Source organism: Hyla sarda, chromosome 2 (genome assembly GCF_029499605.1).
Source record: "Hyla sarda isolate aHylSar1 chromosome 2, aHylSar1.hap1, whole genome shotgun sequence".
NCBI classification, from domain to species: Eukaryota; Metazoa; Chordata; class Amphibia; order Anura; family Hylidae; genus Hyla; species Hyla sarda.
The window spans coordinates 298,019,912-298,032,606 of record NC_079190.1 but is presented as its reverse complement, the minus strand read 5'-3'; the positions used below and the strand labels follow the sequence as shown (position 1 = coordinate 298,032,606).

Sequence of the window (12,695 nt, the reverse complement as noted above, 5' to 3'; positions counted from 1 at the left end):
TGTCTCTGTAGCTGACACTTGGTTGTAATGCTCTGCAGATACACTAACTCTATAGTGAGTCCTCATAGATAAAGAGCATGTGCTAACTCTATGGTGAGTCCCCATAGATGAACATAATGTGCTAACTCTATGGTGAGTGCTCATAGATGAAGAAAAGGTGCTAACTCCATGGTGAGTCATCATAGATGAAGAGAATGTGCAAATTTTGTGGTGAGTCCTCATAGATGAAGAGAATGTGCTAACTCTATGGTGAGTCCCCATAGAGGAAGAGAATGTGCTAAGGGTGAGGATGAGTCCTTTGTTTTAATTCATGTAAACCTGTGCCAAAATATGCAACCATCTACTTATACAATGCCATCTGCCAGTCATCTGTGCTTTTCAGTATTGATGGTGCTGCCAAATTCCGCCTTATGCCAAAATCACCTTTTTGGCAAACATTTGCCCACTTTGTCTGATTAGCCCTCTATTTACATTAACGGTGCAGCACAGATGTGACATGATGGGAATTGAGTCTTAGGCTCTTTTAATACCAACAGTGTTGCTTTTATTTTTAACATCTGTGTGGCAGATCATTTTTTCCAATAGACACTGGCAGTGCGTGGTAAACCCCAATGACGTATACTGGAGTATGACAGCTTCTGTGGATGAAAATGTGAAAAATGCATACAGTTTATACTATTGTAATATGTTATGTGTTATTTCCAGCAGGAATTGCCTATAAGTGTGTACAAGAGAAAGGAAAAAAGGGAATAAATTATATATTTTAGAGGACCTGTTTGCTTTCTTTGTAGTGTACCTAAGCTGTAAACAAATTTCTGACAGGTCTGAATTGTTGGTACCAATTTTCTGACATTTCTGACATCATTTGCTAGTCCCATAGATTTTGAGTGAATTTGTACTTTGAGGATAGCCAACCACAAAAAAAGGGGCACATCGCTTAGCCGAACACTTCTGCCCCAACATTTGTTTAAAGTTTAGGTTTTCATTTGATAAGGTAAAGTTTTCAATTGAAGTCAGAAACCAATGCATTTCTTCTTTTTCTGTAATACAGTGCTTCTGTATTAGGTAGCTAGTTTACAGAACTCCCCACTTATGTTGGGTTACCTATTTTTGTAACTTTCCTAACAGGTACAAGATAACAGACATAATTGGTAAAGAAGAAGGTCTTGGAGTAGAGAACCTCCGAGGGTCTGGCATGATTGCTGGAGAAACCTCACTGGCTTATGAAGAGGTCATCACCATTAATCTGGTAATTTTAAGCATAATTTTATTGCTTGTTGGCTGGTTTCTGTACTGTGTGTTTATTCAATTGTATCTGTCTTGTAAACTAAAGCCCTTTTTGGTAATACATAGACACCACTGGTCTGTCAGGTTGTTTATGTGCATATAGAATAAAACTAGCTATTAAAGTGTAAAGTGTATCTATTGTTTGAACAAACTACACTTTTATGAATTAAAATGTTGTGTTGTTTAAGTCTGGGTAATGTGCCCCAACGATCACTAGAATAAAGGGGCAGAGGCATGGGGCTGCAGGCGCTGTGCCCTTTCATACTTGTTCAGCACAGCAAAAGCGAACGGTATATAAAATAGCTGGAAGTCCCATATTCTGTATACCGCTCACTTAAGCTGTTTAGAGCAAAGATGATGAAGAACAGTGCATGCTGCCCCACGCTGCTGGCCCTTTATTCCAGTGATCAGTGGGGATCTCAGCACCTGTACCTCACAGACACAAACTTTTGATGTGTCACTATGACATTCCAAAAGTTTGTTTAAATGAAAAGTTTTAAACACATTATTATGGACAAAACAGATTTTCCAATGGCTAAAATGGTGATAATCTTCACATTTTGGCCTCTAAATAGAAAAATGTTGCATTACGTATTGGCTGTTCAAATAAATGTTCTTCAATGTACTATAAATGTGAGCAATTTTTGCCATTTCTGCTAATTTGTTCATTCATGTACAGTAAAACCTCTCTTTGAGAACACCACCCACGCTATACAGACCAGATTTTCAGTTCCTCATTTACTATGCATGCTTTATGAATACCACCCACCCTAGAAGTTCTTTTCTCAAAAAGGGTTCACTGTGTATTACAGCGCTAATGGTAAATCTACATTGTTTTTGATTTTAACAAAAGTAAGTAGTCCGTTGATAAAACTAATGAGACAGTGACATCTAATGGACAAAAGTAAAATTGTATCATGGTATCATGATCATACTTGCATTTGCTAAACTTTTAGGAAACCTTTTTTAGATTCTAATTTGTTATAGTACCAATGCATTCAAGAACCCATAACTTTTTTCATGTTTTTTTTTTTGTGGGATGAGCTAAAGTTTTTATTTGTGTCATTTTGATTATTATTTGATTACTTTTTAATCTGTTGTCATTTCTGTGAACTGATATTTTGTCATATGGCTTTCATAAATGTAGACATACCATTTATTTATTTATTTATTCTTATGGTAAACACATTTTTGATTGCTTTTTGTAAAAGAAATCTGTACAGCATTACACTGAAAGGTGACACCAGTAGATGGAAAGGACAATAGCCGCTTGGCCTCCCCTCCCCAATAGAATGAATTCTGCACAGGTCACAGAGAATGCTTACAAATATGCCCCATAAAAAGAATAGGGTCTAGAGATGTTTAGTGTTGCTATTTCCATGGAATTTCTGTGAAGCATATCTTAAAATGTTGTAAAAATAGCTCCGGCAACGGCTGCCCCATAATTACGTACTACAAATATAATAAATTTAAAAGAAAAAAGTCTAGGCAACACATACACTTTAAATAGCCAATCTGCTAATTGGTTAGATAATACATTGCACGGATACAGACCTGGGGCCACTGTTAGATTCGTGCAGGGTGCTGATTAAGGGGATAGAAGGATCCTTGTCCCTAAACTGTGTCTCACCACTGGATACAGCAGCTAAAGGGATAGTTATCTCTGATTTCAGCCATTAGAGTAGAGTTTTAGCAGAGTAATGCAACCAGAGGGGTGGGCTCATCTACTGTACCTAGTCCATTACTGCACCATTATAGTCCAGCAGCTTATGGGAACTATACAATTCTTACACTTTACTAGTGCTGAACATAGTGGGCAGGATTTTATTTTAAAACTAGGTAAGTACCCGGCGTTGCCCGGTTTTTCCTTCCTTATCCTTGTTGGGGAGGAAAATCAACAAAGGAGGAAGCTGTTGACTTCATATCCCATCCACATATATTGTTGTCATATCCCGTCCTCATATGCCTTCCTCATGTCCCGACCTCATATCCCATCCTCAGGTGGCACTGATTTGTGATGAAGATATTGTAAGCTGAAAATAGAAGAGCAACATGGAGAACTATACAGCTATGGTGTAATAGATGCAAATGTGAAACTATGAAATAGTGAGGCACTTAGCTCGCAAATATATATATATATATATATATATATATATATATATATATTATTTAACATATAAGTAATATGTGTACCAGGTGGTATTGAAATATCTCCAGCCGTACGGAAGTTATGCGGGAACATACATTTCCCGTAGATTTGCATGGGACGTTAAACAAAAACCCAGACCCTCACAAATAGGGGTAGTTAAGGGTTAAATTAACTATCCTATATTTTTAGTGGACATATAAGTAACATGTGAGCAAGTATTATCGAAATATCTCCAGCCGTTTGGAAGTTATGCAGTGACATATATTTTCCATAGACTTGTATTTTTTATTTTTTTTTGCATAAATAATTAAATATAAAAAATAAAAGACGCATAGGGTCCCCCCATTTTTATTTTCAGCCAAATACCAACCAAGCAGCAACAGCTTGACGTTATCAGGGTGGGCGAGGACCATTGTTACTGACCCTCCCCAGCCGAAATAACACCAGCCTGTTACCGCCTAGGCCCAGGAGCACCATTTTTGATGCTCCGAGCCTGTTGGTACCGGCTCTTCGCGGCACCCCTGTGGCAGTGGGTACCGGGTAATAGGTGTTAGCGCTAGCTGTATTTGGGACAAACACTAAGCCCTGGCTTAGTAATGGATTCCGTCTATAAGACATCTTCCACTACTAAGCCTGTCAAGTAAATAAAAAAAAATGTAAAAAACACTGATCACCGATGCAGTCCACCGAAGTAGTCTACAGGATACACAGATCTGAAATGAGGAAAAAAAAAAAAAGAAAAATAGGTTAAAGAGTAGCTCCCACCATCCTTTTTTTTTTTTTATTTATTTTTTTTTTTTTCCTGTCCCTGCCTATTGCCCATCTATCCCTAACCCCTTCCCTGCCTTAAATTTTTTTTTTTACTAGATTAAAAATGCCTTTTTGTCTGCCTGGTAGTGTGCTTACCAGGCAGACTTCCCCAGCAGTCACTAATGCCTGCTGGGGGGACTGACTTCCGCCCTTAGTTCACCTATACAGGGTGCCTCCAGCTGTTTCACCACTACAACTCCCAGCTTGCTCTGACATCTATTGGCTGTCAGGGCATGCTGGGAGTTGTAGTGGGGAAACAACTGGAGGCACCCTGTGGTGAAAACAGTATGTGTGTTACGGCGATGGTCGCAGCTGCCGCACATCCCGCTCCCCCGAACCCCTCCACGCATCCTTTTAACATATAACGGAGCCGCAGAGATTTTAGTCCCTACTGTAAGATCAAATTTCCCGCCGGGTCCCGTGGTTGGCTGCTCGGTCCCAGCCAATCACAGGACCCAGTGGGGAATGTGAAATTACATTAGGGACTCAAAAAACTCTGCGGCGCCGAGGTATGTTAAAGGAGCCCGGGCTGGCATCACTCTGCAGCCGCCCGGGCTCCATCTGATTCTATCCCCGCTACCCTCACTTAATGACGGGGGCACTGACTTACATCCCCCCTTGTCTCCTACCCACCCGCGCCGCACATCTCCTACCTGCTACAAGACTACAACTCCCAGCATGCCCTCACTGTAAGGGCATGCTGGGAGTTGTAGTCTTGCAACAGGTAACAGGCAGATGGGAGATGTGCAGCGCGGGCGGGAGACAAGGTGGGGATGTAAATCAGTGTGATCCATGATAAGGTAATGAGAAAAGCAGAAACAAAAGCAAGGTTCAAGCTGGTGTAGATTCCTGGAGCTTTTTAATCAGATGCGCCTAGATCTGCGACAATTGCAGTTGATAAATCAGGGTGCACTGGAAAGTGAAAAAACATCTACGTGAGCAAGATAAATGCAAATAAGCGGAGTTGCGCCAAAGTTGCGCCAAATATACGGGAAAATAAGCTCTACAAACTTTGATAAATCTGGCCCATTGAGTTTATATATATATATATATATATATATATATATATATATATATGATGTGAAATTCTGTTTGTTATACTTGTTTTATATATATTTTTTTTTATGTGTAGATTTTTTTTTAATTGATATTAGAAGTCAGTACAATGGAAAAATACTTCCGCAGCACAATTGTTTTTGACCAAGCTATTTTGGAATATTCTTAAAATGAATCCTTAGGTATAGTTTAGCTATAAAATTAGATACATAGAATACCATACCAACAAAAAATATAACAATGATAGCCATCCTGACGCTCGTAACAGCAATAGCCACACAGTAGGTAGATTGTGAATAACCATACCTCCTGTGCTTCCCTGCTCAGCAAGCAGTTACTGTCAGCGGCCAAGATAGTCATGACAATCCAAATGTCAGTGGGATGGTACCAACAATTCAGATAGCTATGCTATGAGACAGATTAAACTGGGAAGCTAATGGCCTTATTTTTAAAATATAACTGTTCTATTTCATGAGTCTATATATATGTCCTATATGTCCTTTCATCTTTGCACAGAAACCACACCCAAATAAAACCCTAGTGAGAATTTTTTTCATTTTTTTTTTCAGGTGACCTGCAGAGCAATTGGCATTGGAGCGTATTTGGTGAGATTGGGTCAAAGAACAATACAGGTGGAAAACTCTCATATTATTTTGACTGGCGCTGGAGCCCTAAACAAAGTAAGCAATGTTGTTCCTATAATATTACTAATACAGTATATTCTTTTTGTCAAAAATAGCAGATGTTGTCAAGGCTTTCTTATCATTTTTATAAATGAATGCAGAAATTATATATCTCTTTCATTTTTGGGCAATTCCAAGGATGATGAGAACCCCAAATAGATTAGAGTCAAAAGAATGCCTTTTTATTAGTTTCCATTTAGAAAGTCAAGAAAAAATAAGGCATGAAATAATTATATCCAGGTAACATTTGCCTGTTGGGTTTTGGCTTCTTAAAGGGGTACTCCGGCGCTTAGACATCTTATTCCCTATCCAAAGGATAGGGGATAAGATGCCTGATCGCGGGGGTCCCGCCGCTGGGGACCCCCGTGATCTTGCACGCCGCACCCCGTTCATAATCAGTCCCCGGAGCGTGTTTGCTCCGGGTCTGATTACTGTCTATCATGGGGCCTGATGACTGTCGATCAAGGCTCCGCCCCGTATGACATCACGCTCCGCCCCCTTCAATGCAAGCCTATGGGAGGGGGCGTGACACCTGTCACGCCCCCCTCCCATAGGCTTGCATTGAGGGGGGCGGAGCGTGACGTCACAACGCTCCGGCCCCGTGATCGACAGTAATCAGACCCGGAGGGAACACGCTCTGGGTACTGATTATAAACTGGGTGCGGCGTGCAAGATCACGGGGGTCCCCAGCGGCGGGACCCCCGGGATCAGACATCTTATCCCCTATCCCAAGAGAGGCTCGCTTCCAGAGCCAAGTGGTACCAAGTTATCCCAGTGTGTTCACAGCTACCTTTACCCTGATGACAAAGTTTTGCAAGATTGTGTGACCTTATCTTATAAGACATAGTATAAATCCACGCAGCAGTCTTTAGTGCAGTGGTCAGCCTCCTCTGTATGCGAAATCGCAGTCATCCTCTATTCCACTTGTAGTCATCTATCATACTTGTTGAAGTACAAGAAAGTCCCAAATGAAATGATGTAAAAATATTAAAAAGTTGTGTATTAGGAGGGATTAAACCTCAGGATATACAACACAAGGAAGGGTCTCTAAGAATGTCCTTCATAGTGTAAGGTTTTAAGTTTTTTACGTATCAAGGTTTCTTAATTTATTGAGGAGGACCATCAGGATAACACTGTTTGAAATAATACATGTTTATCTTCTAGAGTACTGCCTGTCATATACTAAGTACTTTACTAATGTTTTCGTAAAGAGAATGTGAAAGATTACAGCTTGCTGCAACAGTCCATTTCATAGCAGTTAAAATATGTGAAATGAAGCTTTCTGTCTCCATATGGCTTCTAAGGGGCGTTTAATAATGTCAAACAAGGAATCAATTAGATTTGAACATTTTATTTAGAGTCTTTAAAAGGAACCTGTCATGAGATTGATGTTGCCCAAACCATGGGCAGCCTGGAATCCCGACAGGCTTCCTCATTACAAACAGCTATTTTTAATTCTAAAACACTGCAGTGTTTTAGAGAAAACCTCATTTAAGAATGAACTGGCAATGTGGAGAGGAGTTGTGCAGGTGGCTCCTCGTCCCATTGCCTTCTCTGGCATTGATCAAGTGACAGCTCTGTCTTTATATATTAAAATAGGGAGAGATGTGTCCATCAAGCTGAGTCAGGAAGGGACAGGCTGACTCCTCCCTCTGTTCAAATCTTGATGCTTGCTGCAGCGTTTCAGAGTAAAAGATAGGGGCTCGGGCAGCATGAATACGCAAGAGATCTTCACTCTTATGTCGGGTCTGCGAGGGTGGGGCAGAGTGGGACCCCCAGGGCTTGAAACAGATTGCTGAAAGCACAGGAGCCTCAATTGTGCAGAACAAGAAATAACATACCAGCAACAAGAGAGATTTCTCAAGACTGCTTGAACGGATCGGAAAAAGGTGAAGAGCAGTTTAAAGGGGATCACTTGCACTATATAACTGTATATTCAGGTTAGTGCAGGTGATCCGGCTGTCAGTTACCTTTTATTGGAATCATCTGTTACATTATTAACACCCACATATAAAGTCTTCTGATATTGTCCGATAGAATACTTTACAGGTATTATTAAAAATCAGGCATTGTCATTTAAAAAGGGGAACTCAATTCTTTCCTGTGATGTTGGCATTTGTATTGAAGTTTTCTAATATTACAGTGTATATGTAAGAGCGAGGCCCATTTCTTAGGAAAAGTCTTACAGTGGGCTTTAACACTGATGGAGAAAGATTACATAAAATATTTGATCTGCTTCAGTATGTCACCTTACATTTCATTCAAAATAGTGAGGTGTATTCACTTATGTGAGATACTGTATTTTTTACATTTTCGCAGTAAGAACCACTGTGAAACTGACATCCAAAGATCATCCAAAAAGAGATTGATTATTAGTAAGAATGATGTGAGAGTAAGGTTCTGAAAAGAACCCAATGCCATATGTAGGTCACAATTCAGATGCATGTCTATGTAAAATTATGTTCCAAACACTAAACATGTAATTCCCACTAAAAGGAAGTGAAATAATGTCATAATTTCTTCGACATTTGTGGAATGCTATGTGTTAATATTATAAAATCAATAAAAACTGCACAAATAAAAATAATGAGGATAATTAAAGCTGTACATTAAAAGTGCTAGAAATGTGATTTAAAATGTTCTAGTCAGTCATTCCCGTAACTAAAGAATGATAAATTAGAGAGTGTGGGCAAGTTCCTTAGATTGCACCTAAAAAGATAATGCATATGTATAAATAAATAGATGTCAAAGTCCATATTTTAAGTTTTTAAAGTGAAATATTTGACACATATATGGATGTAGTTACATCAATACCAGGAAAAAAATTTCTATAATTCTAACATAATGTTTTTAGACTAAACATGGAAAAATTAAGTGAGGACCAAATGATAAAATAGCAAATCACACACACAGTCACATACTATACTATGGCCACTGTCACTATACAGATAACAACTTAACCAATGCTACTATAATCCAATGCCCACATACAGTCATGGTCGTAAGTGTTGGCACCCCTGAAATAAGTATTTCTCACAGAAAAGGATTGTATTACACATATTGTGCTATACACATGTTTATTCCCTTTGTGTGTATTGGAACTAAACCAAAAAAATGGAAGAAAAAAAACAAATTGGACATAATGTCACACCAAACTCCAAAAATGGTCTGGACAAAATTATTGGCACCCTTTCAAAATTGTGGAAAAATAAGATTGTTTCAAGCATGTGATGCTCCTTTAAACTCACCTGGGGCAAGTAACAGGTGTGGGCAATATAAAAATAACACCTGAAAGCAGATAAAAAGGAGAGAAGTTCACTTAGTCTTTGCATTGTGTGTCTGTTTTTTTTTTTTTTTGCTGCCTCTGGCACTGGGTGCCTTGAATGTGTGCAAGGCATCATGAAATCTGAGGATTACCAACAGATTTTGGGTAGCACTGTACAGCCCAGTGTCAGAAAGCTGGGTTTGCGTCTAAGATCTTGGGTCTTCCAGCAGGACAATGACCCCAAACATACGTCAAAAAGCACCCAGAAATTGATGGCAGCAAAGTGCTGGAGAGTTCGGAAGTGGTGAGCAATGAGTCCAGATCTAAATCCCATTGAACACCTGTGGAGAGATCTTAAAATTGCTGTTGGGAAAAGGTGCCCTTCTAATTCGAGAGACCTGGAGCAGTTTGCAAAGGAAGAGTGGTCCAACATTCCGGCTGAGAGGTGTAAGAAGCTTATTGATGGTTATTGGAAGCGACTTATTTCAGTTATTTTTTCCAAAGGGTGTGCAACCAAATATTAAGTTAAGGGTGCCAATAATTTTGTCCAGCCCATTTTTGGACTTTGGTGTGACATTATGTCCAATTTGCTTTTTTTTCCTCCCTTTTTTGGTTTAGTTCCAATACACACAAAGGGAATAAACATGTGTATAGCAAAACATGTGTTACTGCAATCCTTTTCTGTGAGAAATACTTCACTTTCTTGAATAATTTCAGGGGTGCCAACATTTACAGCCATGACTGTATGTATCATTTTATAAGTATTGACCCACAGAATAAAGAAAACATGTAATTTTTAGCATAAAGTGTACAGCGTAAAAATGAAACCCTCCAAAATGTGCAAAATTTCTGTCTTCTTTTCAATTTCCGCAATTTCTATAGAGAGAGTGAATAGCCTGTATAGAGGAGGAAATTGGAGACAGAAGCTGTAGCTATAATATTTTTTTTTTAACCCCTTAAGGACTCAGCCCATTTTTACCTTTTCGTTTTTTCCTCCTCGCCTACTAAAAATCATAACTCTTTTATATTTTCATCCACAGACTAGTATGAGGGCTTGTTTTTTGCACGACCAGTTGTCCTTTGTAATGACATAACTCATTATATCATAAAATGTATGGCGCAACCAAAAAACACTATTTTTGTGGGGAAATTAAAAAGAAAAACGCAATTTTGCTAATTTTGGAAGGTTTCTTTTTCACGTTGTACAATTTATGATAAAAATGACATGTGTTCTTTATTCTGAGGGTCAATATGATTAAAATGATACCCATTATTACATACTTTTCTATTATTGTTGTGCTTAAAAAAAATCACAAACTTTTTAACCAAATTAGTACGTTTATAATCCCTTTAATTTGATGACTTCTAACTTTTTTATTTTTCCGTATAAGCGGCGGTATGAGGGCTCATTTTTTGCGCCATGATCTGTACTTTTTTTTGATACCACATTTGCATATAAAAAACTTAATACATTTTTTATAATTTATTTTTAATAAAATGTATTTAAAAAGTAGCAATTTTGGATTTTTTTTTTCGTTCACGCCGTTCACCGTACGGGATCATTAACATTTTATTTTAATAGTTCGGACATTTACTCTCGTGGCGATACCAAATATGTCTATAAAATTTATTTTTTATGCTTTTTGGGGGTAAAATAGGAAAAAACTGACGTTTTACTTTTTTATTGGGAGAGGGGATTTTTCACTTTTTTTTTACTTTTAAATTTTTTTACATTTTTTTTTACACTTGAATAGTCCCCATAGGGGACTATTCATAGCAATACCATGATTGCTAATACTGATCTGTTCTATGTATAGGACATAGAACAGATCAGTGTTATCTGCGATCTTCTGCTCTGGTCTACTCGATCTCAGACCAGAGCAGGAGACGCCGGGAGCCGGAAGGAGGAAGGTGAGGGGACCTCCGTGCGGCGTTATGAATGATCTGATCCCCACAGCAGCGCTGCGGCCGATCCGATCATTCATTGAAATCGCGCACTGCCGCAGATGCCTGGATCTGTATTGATCCCGGCACCTGAGGGGTTAATGGCGGACGCCCGCGAGATCGCGGGCGTCGGCCATTGCCGGCGGGTCCCTGGCTGCGATCAGCAGCCGGGATCAGCCGCGCATGACATGGGCATTGCTCCGATGCCCGCGGTTATGCACAGGACGTAAATGTACGTCCTGGTGCGTTAAGTACCACCGCACCAGGACGTACATTTCTGTTACAATACAATGTTGCTATAAGAATATATAGGAGATACATAGCTTGCTCTAAAAAGAATAATATTATAATGAATGTATTTCTATGTATTGGTGTATTGCATTTTTGAGCTGGTTCCTCTTCACGTGATGATAACAGAGTTAATCAAAGGGAATCCAGCTCAACAGGTGCAGTGGATTTTTCACCCAGTGGAAGGAAAGGGTGAACCATACTTGATGATATTTTTCCATTTATTCAGTGTTTTATCTTGTAACTGTTTATGCTTTGATGAAGGTTGTCTACCGAAATGCGTCAGATTTTTCTATTATTATGTCACCTCTATATATTTTTAACATGTATAAATAAAGCTGATATGTTTTAAATAATTTTTCTGAGCCTTGGATTGGAAGTGCTGGGATCCTCCCTTTGGGATAGCTTATCTACCTTATTACCTTATGCTTTACACAATGCTTTCAAATATCATACTTCAGAAATAATAGTGTCAGAACTATAACAAAAAGTCTCTGGCAGACAATACCCCTGAAAACAGTAGTGCTAGATACATAGTACCCCAGAAATAGTGCCTCAGAAATAGTGTCCCAAACAGTAATGGTGCATCATAGAGTTTAATGTTTCCCTTAAAGTAATAGGGGAACATGGTTAAGGGGGTCCATCTTGGTGTCTGAACCTAGATGCTAAAGTAACCTATCGTCTAGAGAAATACAGCCTGTGCTTTAGAATTTAACTGTATCCACATGTATTTGTTCCAAACAACTTCCCTCCATTTCACAGCCTATAAGATTTCTATTGTATTTGTAAATCCCTTCAAATACAAAAAAAAAAACACTCCTTACCCCAGGGAAAAAAGCCCTAAACTGCTGCCCACTGCCTGTTATAAGGGAAATTTCATCTCTAGCAGCAGAGAGACCAAAAGTAAACAAAGGAAGTGAGGGGTGAGGCTTAGAAAATGCATGCTCTCTGCTGTGCTTAGCACACTGTACATGTTTCTTGAGTCTCGTAGTCTCTTCCAGAGAAGCCAATGCCGTGCCGTAAATCAAGGCTTTCCTTTTACCACTTATTAAGCACTGGGCAGCTGTCCCTTGTGAAAATGTTAGTGTTCCTACTGTTAACACAGTACTACCTTCTGAATGTAGTCTCCTCCCCCCCCCCCCCCTTCCCATTCCTTTAGATTGTCAGCTTGTCATTATTATTAGCAGGTTAGTGCTTTGACCAGGGCTGTTTT

The 12,695-nt window shown here is 39.1% G+C and overlaps 1 protein-coding gene across 2 annotated transcripts in view; it reads left to right on the top strand.

Annotated features, from left to right (window-relative positions):
- The window catches only part of ACACA (acetyl-CoA carboxylase alpha), a 403,267-nt gene that overhangs the window by 249,734 nt on the left and 140,838 nt on the right, over nt 1–12,695 (top strand). For both annotated transcript variants that reach the window (XR_008888830.1, XM_056557545.1), the window contains exons 43-44: nt 1,129–1,249; nt 5,872–5,982. Coding sequence is in view for 1 of the 2 variants with exons in the window: in XM_056557545.1 (XP_056413520.1) it covers nt 1,129–1,249; nt 5,872–5,982 (232 nt within the window). In the remaining variant the exon portion in view is untranslated. The remainder of the gene's footprint in view (nt 1–1,128; nt 1,250–5,871; nt 5,983–12,695) is intronic.